At 36.9% G+C, this 14,703-nt stretch overlaps 1 protein-coding gene across 3 annotated transcripts in view; it reads left to right on the top strand.

Moving 5' to 3' along the window:
* DOCK4 (dedicator of cytokinesis 4) overlaps positions 1-14,703 on the top strand; it is a 254,671-nt gene that overhangs the window by 182,733 nt on the left and 57,235 nt on the right. For all 3 annotated transcript variants that reach the window (XM_054197685.1, XM_054197676.1, XM_054197691.1), the window contains 3 exons: positions 434-568; positions 5,039-5,137; positions 11,659-11,753. In XM_054197685.1, coding sequence (XP_054053660.1) covers positions 434-568; positions 5,039-5,137; positions 11,659-11,753 — 329 coding nt within the window. The remainder of the gene's footprint in view (positions 1-433; positions 569-5,038; positions 5,138-11,658; positions 11,754-14,703) is intronic.

The following is a 14,703-nucleotide window of genomic DNA, read 5'->3' as shown; positions in this document are numbered from 1 at the left end:
CTTGTTTCTGGTGATAGTTTCAAAGTGTGAAAACAGAATTCTACTTTTTGGAATTTAAGCCTCCCTTGGCAATTTCCCCAGAAAATATATGGGTGTTACCTATAAAAATCTTGCCCCAAAAGTTCTCATATATTATTTACTGCTTTCTTCTAAACATTAATTGAAAATAGAGCTATGCTAATTTGATGAACACTTACATATTTAAAATCATCCCCGTAACTGTCCTTTATATTTCAGTACAATGCAATTAATTGAAAACTGTTAGAAAAAAATCAATAGAATTAAACAATATCTCAATTAGAGAATAGTCCTTGTTTCTCAACTGTGACATTCATAGTAAAACCATCATTTGTTTCTAAAATAACACGAATGGAGATATGCCTGTGGTCATCTTTCTATTTTAAAATCTTAAATGTTTTATTTATTATTTAAGGAAAAATCTGTCCTGGAAGAAATTGATGTGATTGTGAACAGCCTGCTAGATATTCTGTTAAGGACCATACTAGAGATTACCAGCCGACCACAACCATCAGGCTCCGCTATGCGCCTCCAGTTTCAAGATGTGACTGTAAGTTTCTTATACTGAAATAGCTCTCAGTTGTCATTGGTTGGACTACTAGATTTGTGACAATATTGTCTTTATATTGCAATGCACAATGTTAAGATTTTGTGTATAAAACAGAGGATGAGGAGAACAACGAAAACTTTTCTTGCATTTTATTCATTTTCAGTGGAAACAGTAATTCTTTTCATCAAATTTATTTATAAATTGTGACCAAAAAAAACCTCAAAACCAGTATTTCTTTTGAGACTGTTTCAGGTCAATAATTATTTCATTGTGTTTCTTTTACTGACAAATGTAATAGCTTTCTGAAACTCTCTTTAAGTTTGAATTCCTGAAAATGCAAGAGCATCAATCAACAACATTTTATTTCCTAAAACTCATATGTTTTTACATGATGAAACAGCTCTAAAAATGCCTGTAGAATCTGTGACACTGACTTGTACAAATTCAAATTTATTAATTGGGAGATTATTTTTTTTTCTCTTGGCTGAGCATTTGAGCTTCATTTCTATCACATGAAGTAGAGCATAGAGGATGAATTTAGAAGATTAACAAATGATATTTTGGTCAACCTACTATAACAACTCATGCAAATTAGAAGGTTGAAATGCAGGCATTTACAGAAACGCCTATCATGAGCATTGACGAAACAAAATGAAGTGTTATTTTGCTTTGTTTTCAGCAAGGTTGCCAGTTTGCTTTTGAAGGGCAAATCAGTTCTAATATAGTAACGGATGTGACCTCAGTGTGAGGTGAGGGGGTAACATTTTGTGCAGAGAACACACTACGCTGTGTGATTTACCATCTCATTATACACTTAATTAATTAATTAATTGCCCAATTTTTACACTGTAACAGTTTTCATTAATGGAAAGATGACTGTTTTTCAAACCAGAATGTCCTCTGAGATCAAACATTTCAAAAGCATTTAACAGCTGCGGAATAAATGTGTTGTTGGGTTTTTTGTTTGTTTGTTTGTTTTATTTTACCCCACAGAGAACAAACATTATATGAAGTGTTTTATGGAGCTGACCAAGCTCTGTAATAAGATGACACCATGCTTTAATCACTGTGATTCAGCAGGACTATACATCTAAGAGTTTGGGGTTTTTTTATTTAAATTACAAAATTACAAATGTACGCTGTGTGGCATATCAGGCCATCACAAGAAAATCTAAGCTGAAATAATGGTTGTAGTAGACCGTTAGCGTAGCAAAGCTCTGAGCTTATCGGTTTCCTGTGAGATATCCACCTGCTTGCAGATTAAGTTTTCATAAAACACCATGACAGCCTAATTCTTTCACACCATCAAAAAATTAGACTCTGAAAGTGCTTTCAAGTTGCAAAATTTTCTTTTTATGCATCAGAAAAGCCATGTCATTGTCACCACAGGCTCTCAAAGAATACTTAATGTGGAAGTGACTCACAGCACAGCATAAGGCAATTATATACATTTATGTAGAAACATCATGCAGTATGGGCTTATGGCAATACATGGAGCCAGATTCTTGGAACTATTTGTAGAGCAAGTATGATAAAGTACTCAATGTGAGTACAGCAGTAGAGTCTGTTCCAGTGTGTTACCATTATTTCAAGCTGCATGTATCATAAAATATTCGTTGTGAGATGTTTCATGGCAGCACACTGGATAAAATTCTGTCATAATTTTGCATCAGATACAGTCTTCCTTGTGGAAGTAGTCCCACACTCATCTCGGTGTGATCTTCCAGGCCCACGTGTCACTGTTTTTCTGCACAAAGAAGCAGCAGAAAGTAGCAGCATAAAAGCAGGCAGCATCAGGCTGTGTGCTGCCATGACCGCACCATTTCTTTTCTCTTAAGTAGTTTTGGTACCTTGGTACCATTTCAATTTGCAGTGCAAGATGCATGTGATGCTTTAAACTGAGCACAAAGAAGACATGGCTTCAGCGTGTCATTGTTACAGATGTTATACTAACAAGCATTGAATTTAACGTAATGGTGAAAGTGAAACTTCTGCTTTAGGATGTCAGTGATATAGACCTTTGGATTTCCTTAGGAAAAATGTGTTTGCATATAAAGGGTTAGCTGAAAGCAATCCAACTGAAGTGAACCTTTATTGATTTCAGATCTTGGAAGTTCAGAACCTAAATGAATTGCAATTTAATTGTGAGCTCCATGTATCTTCATAATTGTGCTCCATAAATAAGACACAAAAAATTACTTCAGGATTCCACCTAAGTGAATTGGATATACTGCTTGGCTTGCCTTATGACACTAGAAATAGATGCTGAATGTTTTTTTTATCAAGGTCGTTATGTGTGTGGAGTTTGCTTTCGTGCAGGATTCGCATGTACCATGACTATTTAGTCTGTGTCTGACACTGGCAGAAAGCTTACAACATGCATTTTGTGTTGAGTTCAACAAATGCAGCTGAATGTTCATTGTTATTTTAAAAACCAGCTGCCTGTATAGCTACTTACATTTGAATTAAAAGCTCAAATTTAGCGGTCAGTTAACAATTAGCTAAAGCTGGTACTCTTTTATAGCTAATCTCTCTGTCAACTACAATAGTACCGCTTTCTGTAACAGACTGTGATTTTTAATATACTACTATAAGTCAAAGTAAATGTGGGAACATAGAAGGAAGGTGACTAGAAAGGACTGCTTAAAATTCTTATGCAAGAAGGGAAGTATTCAAAAGGTTCATACTCAAATTTTGTCAGTCAAGCTAGCAATCAGGTATACTTATAACCTTATTTATTTAGGCTGCTTGTTTTGGCTAATTAGCCAAATCTGAGTAGTCTCAGATTTTATAACTGGAATAAAAGTCTCCAAAAATTATGCCTATTTAGGTGAACATACATTGTACTAAATGGCACAATAAAATCATATTGAGGCTAGGTATAATGAAATTGAAAATATTAAAAAATGATAGAAGACCAAAGTCTTTTTGTTTTCTGAAGAGAACCCGATAGGGTTGGAAATACATTTTCAGATATCTACAAGATAGCAGCAGTAACCTTGATAGTTATGCCCAGAGCATGAAGATTAAGAGACTTTGTAGCCTTAGGATATTGTTTTGAGAATGCTATGTTCACTGTAAAAACAATGGTTTTACAGGGAGGTAATTAATTTGGGATCATTACTTCAGTGTAGAATCTTATTATGGGCAAGACAATTATTATTTTATCACCACGTTGCCAGTGAAAGCCATCCCCTCACACACCACCAAATATACAAGGTATAATCACAAGTGAATTAGGCCTTCCAATGCAAAATCTGGAACAGCCATTCCTGTGAAAGCATATGCCCTTTTCAGTCTTATTTTCTGTTTTTAATGGAAGACAGGTAAAAACTTTCCCAAAATTTGACTTGACAATTTAATATAAGACACCATTTAAAAATAGTTATCGCACCTGTCTGTTCTCCCAGTCTCATTCCCCATTCCTGGTAGATACAGGCTGGAAGTGTATTTCCCATTTTTTAACAAGTTTATATGATTTCAGAATTGTTCTTTTTAAGCACTGAGATGAAATTCAGACCTTTCACTCTTTACTCATCCATTCCCCATCCATTCTGCAGTCAGACCAGATTGATGCCATTCAGTGTTTCTTGCCAGTTCCAAAGAGAACAAGCGGACAGGAAAGGGAGTGAGGGAGATCCTATTCCTTCCCGTAGCATCTTGATCATGCACAGGAGATAGATACCCTGTGCACTTCTCTGCTCTTTTATTCCTGAATCCCATGCTGCCTGAAGGAGGCAGGGAAGAATCCTCACAGCAGTCCAGTAAGGTCCTCAGCTTCTGCCTGGACCATCCCTTTTCCGCAATGTGGAGTGTGAATCCAGGAATTGGCACCGTGGGAGAGAGTGGTCTTTGCCCTATGATTAAACTCAACTTCTAGATATATGTTTTAATGAGATATTCCTCTGTAGGTCCAAGGCAATTTCTGTTCAAAACATTTTCAAAGTTTGTTCAATCCTATAAATGATTTTTCTTTTTGACAAATATGGGGTTTTTGTGATGAAAAAATATTTTTAAAAAATTCTCAGCTAACTCCATTAATTTCTTCCCTAAAGTGAAACAATAGCGTTCTTCCCAGAATTGTTGCAAAATATTTTTGTTTATATTTGTTTCAAAACTGAGTTGAGTAAGAGGTTATAATTTTAGCAATCTAAATAATCTGTTTAAAAACAGATACAAAGGAAGCAAATCACAAATCAAAATTTTACTGGTTTAGCCCTTCTGGAACTATTTCAAATAGATTTTGCTAAGCAAGTAAACTGCATTTGGGGAAAAATAATTCTTTAAATAGGAAGTAAGTTCATAGCTAAATTAATGTATTTTCACAAAATATGGAGTCTAAGCCTAATTGTAGATTAATTTCCCTTGCATTTGTTCATTATTTTTAAGTGCTTATAATGTGACAGTTTAAGCTCAAGTACAGAAGATGTTATAATCTATAATATTTCTATTCTTGGTTTATCTGAACAGGGGGAATTTGTCTCCTGTTTGTTGTCACTCTTGCGACAAATGACTGATAGACATTATCAACAGCTTCTTGATAGCTTCAACACTAAGGAAGATCTTAGGGTAAGTAACAGAATTGTCTTTGCACTTGTTCAAGTCTCCTTTTATTTCTCTTTTTTATTTATCTCCCTTTAAGATATCCCTGTGCTTTGGTGAAACACTTCAGTATTTAAATGCAATCCTTTTTTCAGATTAACTAACTTTTGCACAGGCTTTCGTGTGTACTCGGGTCCACTTTTATGGTGGGGCTTGGATTCTGTTGCTTCTACAATGACGGCAGAGAGAATCGGCATGCGAGGGACTATATAATAGCTTTAAAGCCATAAACTTAGCCTCCAAGCCTGTTTTAAAGATGGTTTCAATCTAAGGTTACACAGTTCTGCTTGATTCTTTCTGTCAGGCCATAGGGTTTTTTTAGTTCATTATATTTGTTTATTTAGTCATTCATTAAATTATATGTAGCAATGGCAAACATGCAGCTTGAGAAATGCATATTTAACTAACTCTCCATTTTTCTTAACTGTGCAGCGAGTCCAGTGGCAGGAGGGACTGTCAGACTTGTGATGTCTGTCTGCCCAGTTTGATCATGGAAGAGAGTAGCTGCAGAGCTCTTTCAGGGCAGCTTCTACCAATTTCATTGATGGAGTTACTGGGTTCATGGAGATACTGCATTTTTAATTCCTTTTTAGAAGAGGGAGATGGATTTTAAAAAAAAAAAAAAAAAAGGATTTCCTACATAAAGATATACATTAAGACTGTCACTCTGCTAGACCCTGACAAACTTACATAGTACCAAATTTGATCCACACAAGAAATCTTGAGTAATCACTTATGCCCGTTATTCAGCCAGTGATCCTAGACAGGAGGGTAATCATGTCCTAGTGTGATAGTATATTTTTAGATGTTACTCTTAAATAACCATTTGGTAAACTGCCCTGAAAAGGGGAGTCTAGTCATGGTGCAATTTCACATTTCCTTAAATTCCTGATATCGGTTTAGAGCTGTTCTGAAGAGAGCATACCATTTGTGAGTGCCTTTTCTTTGTAGTGAGGTGCTCATATTGAGCTTGAAAGATAGAAAATGCCAAGCAGTTATCTCTACCATGAATCAAGAGTGCTACCTAGGAGTTATACAGGGTGGATGACTTTATACTAGTATTACAGCATCTGTTTTCGCCTAGCATAGTTGTTATCCTTAGGCAATTTTTAGTATATGTTGTGGAACCTAGGCATCTTTTACTGAAATTTATTTCCCTTTTGCTTGAGTTCTGAGCAGGTCCCTATTACTAGGTTTAGATTTTTATATTTCCTAGAAGTTTCAAGCTTGATTTCTGTTTGATGTATCTATGAAATAGCGTTGAGTTTATTCAGACTTTCTTGCTTCCAGAACATGAAGAATCTCTAGAATTAATGCTTGAATGGTGTTTGATTTGACACATTTATATTCCCCCCACGCACACACCCGACTATTATAGAGAGACATATGGAAAGCAGCTGTAGCCAGTGCCATCAGCTATCAAAATAGAGGTCTTAAGAACTCAAGTCCAGAGTTTATTTCCATTCAGATCTCATCAAATCAGCATCAGCTCCATCAGTGATTCAGTGGCAGTCGGTTGATCATAATTAATGCAGCATTCCTGCTTTCCTGAATCTTAAATAATACAAGATATTGGTTTTTTCCCCTCACTTGGAAATATCAAATATCACTGAAATACGTATAACTGAGAGCAAGAGGGGAAGATGAGAGCTAGTGTGTGAAGCTGACACTGCTGTTAATCATGAGGTGATTGTGTATGACTTAAGCTATCTAAACCATCTCGCCTCTTACCTCTGTATTTTTCTGCTTTGATTGCCAACTGTGGAACTTCCTTGATATTTTATACTGCTTTAAGATATGTTTCTTAGGAAATGACATCAGTATGAGTAAATGAAGATTCAGAAGGTGTAAATATCTCTGATAAGACTTTTTTGTGTGTGAGGTGTTTTGAAGATTGAACTAGTAGCCATAGTTAATCTTGTGGCTAGCATGTACTTTGGGATTTAAGCTTCAGTGGTAACTACCATCAGCTTGCTGTATTTTTTAATCCCCTTTTTGCCCCCTGGTCAGTGATGTCAAAGTGGATTTGGTCTTCCTTAAGCCACATTACAAGTACAAATCTGATACGGGGTTTCCAAGGGACTTATCTGCGTGTCACCCAGGCCTTTGAATTGCTATCTGCTGTGCTGTTTTGCTCTGCCTACCGCTGTTTATAATTAACCATCTACACTGAATGGTTAGGCACAGATATCACAAGGTATTTCTTCTTTATTCTGGACTAATTCTGAAGGCGACTATGTCATGTGCTTGCATGACTGCAAGTTTGCACAGCATTTGTGATACTATTAAAAAAATACCTCCACCAAACCACTTCTCCAAACAAAAATTCACTCATGCAAATACTTGTAAAAAGGGAGTGAATGTTGTCATTCATTCTTTCGAAATATGCTTGCAGTTCTTACTCTTTTTTTTTTTTAACAGTCTATACCGAAATTATTAAAGGCTGTTTGCAGCTTGTTAATCACAGTATAGCAAAATGGAGCCTTTGAAGGAATGGCATCTACACATTTTTATATGACATGGACTTGAGTGATGCTTTAAACAAGTGGTTGTTTATGGAAATGTTTCCACTATTTTGTAAACATATTTAGTTTAAGTAATTGACATGGTGACTATTTTTATTTTAGTCATTTCTTTAAGAGAGTCAGGTTTCTTCCACACAAAGCAGGAGATAGAAAAAACATTTTATATTTGAAAACATGCAAATGAAGTAAGAAAGAAATGACAGGGGATTCATGGCTGAGTGGTAGCACCAGAGACTATACTTCACTCACTTTTTGAAACATTGACTTTAATAAGGCAGTAATTTTAAATGCTTCCTTTTATCTTTCAATATTATTTTAAAGATATGCTCCTTTTGCTTACCACAAAATGCCATCTTCTTCTAGTAAATATATTTTACAGCAATTTGTAGAACAGAGGCGCCCTTGTAGGCGGATATTTGCTGCCGCAAAGAAGCTCAGATATAATTTATGACAAAAGGTAACAGTGGAAGTTATTAATAGGAGAAGTGGGAAAGTGAATGAGAAAAACATTATATGTTAGCACAATGCAGCTTTGACCACAGCAAGGTGGTTTTGGCTGATATGTGTGGGGTTTTTAATTAAAAAATTAAAAGAAGATAAAACAAATAGATAACCACCTGCCAGAAGGCCTAGTTTTTATCCATTGCCAGAGTACCCTACATCCTGTGGCAGAATAGATATACAGGAGAGTTATGATGGAGAAAAAGATATAAACGTTACTAGTTCTCTAATCCCCAGCTAAAGGAGCCTGAGCAGGGTAAGGTGGGTGCCAAACGCTACCACCAAGTGAAATTTATTCCACTGTTCTCTTCTCTAATGACCCCTGGGACACAGGTCCGTAAGCACGAGGAATATCTATGGTGGAGAAGCGCAGTTCTAGCTACCATCCTTCCCCCACTATGCCAGGACATCTGCTCACATATGTGACTTTTGAAAGGACAAGTACTAGGGCAGAGGGATTGCTCTAAACCAAATATTTGTGCAGCTTCTGATAACAGATTAAGGAAGGAGTGAAGGAAAGAAGATCTGGGGAAGGAGTTGGCCGCAGGATGGATGAGTTGCCTGGGCAGACACAACTCACTGTCAAGTCATCCTGTCTTGTGGGTACCTTGGCACACTGCAAAAAAGCTCTAGGATGCTCTATAAAGAATTCATAACAAGTAGCTCGATAACTCTGCAGTGTGAGCCAAAGCGATGGATGATCAAGCAATTAGCTTCAAAGTGGGCTGTTGACCTGAACTAAAATGTTAATGTAGATGCACCCTGAGAGATCCAGTGAAGAGTCTGACCTGCTTCACAGAGGATTTTACGTGCATACAGGGAAATGTGAAAGAAATTCCAAGTCATTTTTTATTAAATGAATAGATGGTTTTCAGTCTTTCGGAAGGCTATGCTTCTCACTTAATCACAGTTTGATAATTTCATGAAGCAAATGTTGCTGCTAGAGGAAACTGAACTGTGATATTGTGATGTTATTTAAGTGGTGTAAGATAGTACTAGAGCTTATGTACACTAGGTAGGAATATTAAGAGATGGTATTTAGAGTATGTAAAAGGACAAAATTAGTCTCTTGCTGTCTCCTAAGATAGAAGGCAAGTGAGACATTAATTATATCTGTACTCAACCAACCAAATGTTGGTTCACTTATACTGCCGGCAAAAATGTTTTTTAAATGTTAAAATCTGTTACTAAATCATTATGATGTGTTCAGCAGAGCAGATACAACTATGAAAGATAATAGTTTAGTGCACAGGAAACAGTTCGAAATATAGTTACAAATTTGATCTTCCACGAATGGTACTTTATAGTAATGCCTTGTGACGTTTGAACCATGAAACAAAAATGAGCAATTGCAGCGTGCAAAATGCCAGGTGTTGTAATGGTGATCAAAATTTTTTATGGAATTGCTACGTGGAGGTGGGTCCCTTGAGAGTGAGCACCGGCGTTGAATATCAATGAGCAGTGCTGACACATGAAGGATCCCAGCACATCAATGGCAAAGTCAACTGGTATTTTCCCCTTTGGTTATTTCCATGCTTATAGTGGATTCCTAGAGAAATGTATTACCCAATCTACAAAAAGTGAATCATAAAAAAATGAAAGTTCACTACAGATTAATACTGTTAACAGAAGCTTAATAGTTGTGTCTTGAAAATCTTAAAACTAACTAGTTCTTGTAAAGTTTTTTATGAGTTATCTGTTTCTTTCAGTTGTATTTCAGCTTTGAATTATACTGCATTTTGTTTATATATTTTTAACATGTACTATAACAAAGAGATCTTCAGTCTTACTCGAGCTTTTCAAATCCACATTTTGTATCTAATATCACTTGTCACTAAATTGATAACACAATTTTCTATTTTTTCTGTTAAAATTAGAAATAATTAGCCTGGTGTTAATGATTCAAAATTTAATGCCAGTGTCTACATTTGCTTTGTTTTAAAGCTTGCTTGGAATAAAAGATTTATTCTCATTTTAGCCCAGTTACCTAAAGAAATGAAGTATATGTGATCTTCCTCTCTGTCTGTCATTCTTTTCTTAATGACTTTTGAACAAGCTGATGAATTTCAGCAGGCTTTGGCAGTGGCCCATGGGTCTCAAAGGCACCAAGTTTACACCTCACACAGCCCTGGGGTTTTAAGTCCTTAAACCATCACTTGGTTTCCCAACAGCAGCCATTTGCTCTCTTCAGTTCAGCAGCCATAAGGCTGGTCACCTGTGTTCAAACGCTGTGTTATCTGCAATGAGTATCGTTTATACTCTTTAATAGAGAGAATTTTTTGGCATCTTGCTCAGAAAACAGGTTGTCTCTTTTATGTAATCTTCTCTGGTGGTGGGTGCAGGGATCTCAGCTGCTTTCCCAGTGCCTGCATTCGTCCCCCTTTACAGTGATTCTCTAATGAAAGACATCTGTTGTGCAATGCCCGTCATCTACACTTTGGTAAACGCACTCGAGAATATATTTTGGTGTTGAAAATTATTTGGTATCCTATGGTTGTATCTTCATCTCATCTGTGTTTCAGGCTCACTCTCTACAAATGGTGCGGGCAGAATCAATACAAAACATTTCAAGGTCAGGTACCACAAGGATTGTTAGGCGTGTTACATCACTTGCCTTCATGCTCTTCATGTTGTCAAAAGCTCCATTTTGCTTACTAAAAAATACTGGCAGTACTACACACAATCAAGATGGGCCCTTAGAAATATTACCCTTGTCGGTAGTTCTATTTGTGAAAAGAAAATCTGAAAACCCGTGTGCTGAGAGGAATGGTTTAATTTAGTTATTTATTCATGATGTAAATGACATAGGAGACGATAATGCTAAAAGCTCTTAAGCAGTCCTTTCTACATTCGAAGTAGCTCACATGTGTTCACTATTTTTATAGATTCAGCAAATGAGACAGAATGGTTAAGTGACCTGCATACGGCCAGCCAGCTGCGATAACAGTTCGGGGGCCTGGGCATCGCTATTGAATTCACTGGTCTTTGCAAACCCAATGATAAAATTGTCCTTACGCTCTCTCTCTTTCCCACCAAATAATGCCACTTTCAGAACAGATCTTGAAAGTGATGAAACCCTGGCATGATTAAGGAGATATTCAGAACTCTGTAGTGTTTGTAAAGTGCTTTTTTGATTTGCAAATTGTTCTCGGGATCACATTTGTGGAAGTGTATGGGTGGGAAACCAAATGCATCTTTGACATTTCTCTTATGCATTGCTGTCAATCAAATGACACATTAAATTATCTTCCTCCTTTTAAGAAAAATGAATTAAATCACTATTTGAAGCTTTCTTGGGGAATAAAAAAAAATGAAAAAATATTCAGAGGTGTATCTATGTTGAAAATAAATGCAATTCTGCTATTTCTATAGTGATTTTTTGTCTCTGATTAAAATATTTTTAAAGCTTGCCTCTCTTTTTAAAGCAGCAAAGATATATGACTACTTCTTTTCCTTCCAAAGGATTTCCTGCTGCAGATTTTCACTGTATTTCGGATACTAATACGACCAGAGATGTTTCCAAAAGACTGGACAGTGATGCGTTTGGTTGCAAACAAGTAAGGCATTTTTAATGTTAATAAAAAATATGGGTAGTATGCAAAGATTGTGGTATAAATAAATAAAGTTATATGATGTATGTAATAAAAATGCAAAGTATCTGTTATAATGCTGGCTGCAGTTTTTCATTTTTGCATTTGAGATTTAAAATCTCTGGATTTATTTTACACAACAAATTCATAATATAATCTGTACCTCTTTCTCTTCTGAATTACAGTAAGCACATATAACTGGAAACTCAGAAACACTTTTACAGAATGAGGATGCTAAGCATCAGCAGCTTTGTTTTCCAAGTAGCAAATGACAAGTCTCAACAGGACTTCATTTCAAATCTGTTTGTTGAAATGCTGAGTTGGTAAAGATCTGTTTGCTCTCAAGAAGAAATTATCTGCTGTAATATCATTAACGATGTTTTTGCATGTTTGTTAATTTAGCGCTTGCCAGAAAAATCACAAATTAAAAATCACAAATCAGGAAATGAGGTACAGCACAGGCAACAGTAACATAGGGCTCTAAGCATTACTTTGAGATGTAACCTGCTTTGAGCTACTCTTTCTCTGCTCGGGCCTTATTTTTACAGAAACAGGTTCCCAGCGTTTCTGAGAAGTCATTACAAGAGGTCTACAATCCTTTTTTGTAGGCTTAGCTTTTGATCGGATAAGCCAGCTGAACAGTCAGCACAATTATACAAACGCCAGTGTCGGCAGAGGGAGGGGGGTTGTGTTGGGCAGACCTAGGAATCCAGAATTTAGGATTGACTTAAACTTTCACGGTACGTACTGCAATGCCTGATGGAAATTGGTCTTTAGTCTGCATTGTGCCTGTCAGCTCCAAGGAGAACTTAAATTCATGGTGCTGTACAGACTACTAGTAACAATATTATTGTAACAATTAAATTTGGCACAACTTGGGTTGATGTTATATATTTGTTGTGTGTGTGTATGTGCAAGCATCATGCATTTGTTCAAACTTTGTCATGACTTTAACAAAGTAACATTTTTTTTTGTTCATTTTCATTACCTCATTTAATGTTAGTAATCTTGCCAAGTTTGAATTACAGCAAAAAAAATTGTTAATAATCAAAGAATGGATATGATCATTTGTTTCTGTGTATGATACTAAAGAAAATATGGCTGATACCAGCCTGAATCTGGTAGTCATCCTTAAGAAATAAATTGAGAAACACAGGAAAGAGGGTAAAAAACATAGGAACTTTTAGACTATATATATAATCTAAGAAATTGTTTTATATTCCAGAAACAGCTGGCTGGGCAGATGGCTTTGCAACAGCTGACACATACAAAACTAAGATTTAGGAACGTCCTTGGCACATGTTTCTCCGGCTGGTCGTGTTCAGATATGCTGAAGATGATGATACTAAATTCTGCAAAAGGAACATTTACTTGCACCAGTATTTTTGTTAGCATCACACATCTCCTTTTATTAATCCATGTCATGTTGTTTCTGACCTTCTAGGAGGTGACTCTATGTCCCGTTCTGTCAGGCTAAGAAGACAGGCAGAAGTTGACAGTAACTGCTGGTGGGAACTGGCCATGAGAAGCCAATCAGATTGGCTATCTGAACCCAATAACACACAATTGCATAAGCATTACTGCCAGCAAATGGGGTGTAAACACATCTTTACCAATTCAGCATTCAATAATTGCTTTGCTAGGCATTCGTTCCTTTGTGGAAGAAATGCTGCTTTACTATGGAACAGGGGGTTGGCCAGGTGTACTTAAAAGTGTGGTGTGAACTGAAGGCTCATCGTTCCTATGTTACTTATCTATGGCTTAGTTTCTCTTCCTCTTTGAGGTGGTAGAAAGGAAAATTCACATCTATTCTCTCCTCAGCTGCAGAACACTAGTTTTTCTGGACCTGTTTCTGAATGGGAGCTCCTTCCTTTCACTTGTGCCCCCTGCCATTGCAGTGGCTGCCAACCTTCAGCTTCCCTGGCATTCAAAAGCACAGAGCCACAGAGTAGTAGCTTTGCTAGAATTGTCCCAACCCCAAATCTTTAAGTGCAAAGGGAAGAGCCTAGAGGCAGGATGAGAAAGCGGGGCACTGCCTGCACCACAGACAGGAGCAGCTGTGAGCCATTCTCCCTGAGGTTCGCTTGACGAGCCAGAGTGCTTTCAATGGTCTGAGACTCTTCAAGATTGAAGGCAAAACTTCTTGAACTCCTTGCTCCTCTGGTCATGTCTAAAAGGAAAAAACTAGAAGGCCTCGCCCATCTTTTTAAGAGCATAATCAAGTAAGCCATTAACAGCCTGGATCTTTTCTAACTCCTGCTTCCCAGGAATAAAACAACTGTCATGTTTGCAGCGTCGGATGGCCGCCTTCTCGGCTGTCTGGGCTTCAGCCCGCGAAACGGTAGCTAATCTGAAGGCAGTATGTATCTTGGGAGCTTCACCCATCACTGCAGTCACATCACCAGCAGCACTGTCTTTCCTCTCCCCTGTCCCGAGGGCGATATAGAAATTCAAACTGACTAGTATTTACAGGAAGAGAGATTTAGCCTGTCTGAGCCTAAGGAAGAAATGAGTCCTAGCAAGGATAAAATCAGGTAATAAGCCTTTCCTGAGAGGGGGGGGAAAAAATTTGTTTTTTTTCTCTAATTTATATATGCAGGACTTGAGTTACCTGAAAGATTTTTAGGTCTTAAAATGCCATAGTTATTTCAATATATAATATTTATATATAAAAATATTGCTGCCCCCGGCTTCTAGATTTTTTTCTTTCTTGTTGCAGTGTTTTCAATAATTATGTAGCATCTGATACTTGGATGCTGTCTGGGATAAAAAAAACCCCAGAAGATACTGTGAACTCAAGAAGACAAATCTGTAACTATGCGGAAATTGGGATAGTTCACGATGATGCATGCACAGTCTCTAATTCTGAATGTCCGGATGCCCAACACAAAAAGATATTAATGGCTAGCATTATAAA

This window comes from Rissa tridactyla, chromosome 1 (genome assembly GCF_028500815.1).
Source record: "Rissa tridactyla isolate bRisTri1 chromosome 1, bRisTri1.patW.cur.20221130, whole genome shotgun sequence".
Classification (NCBI taxonomy): Eukaryota; Metazoa; Chordata; class Aves; order Charadriiformes; family Laridae; genus Rissa; species Rissa tridactyla.
The sequence above is the reverse complement of the archived record's forward strand: the minus strand, read 5'-3'. Positions and strand labels throughout refer to the sequence as shown.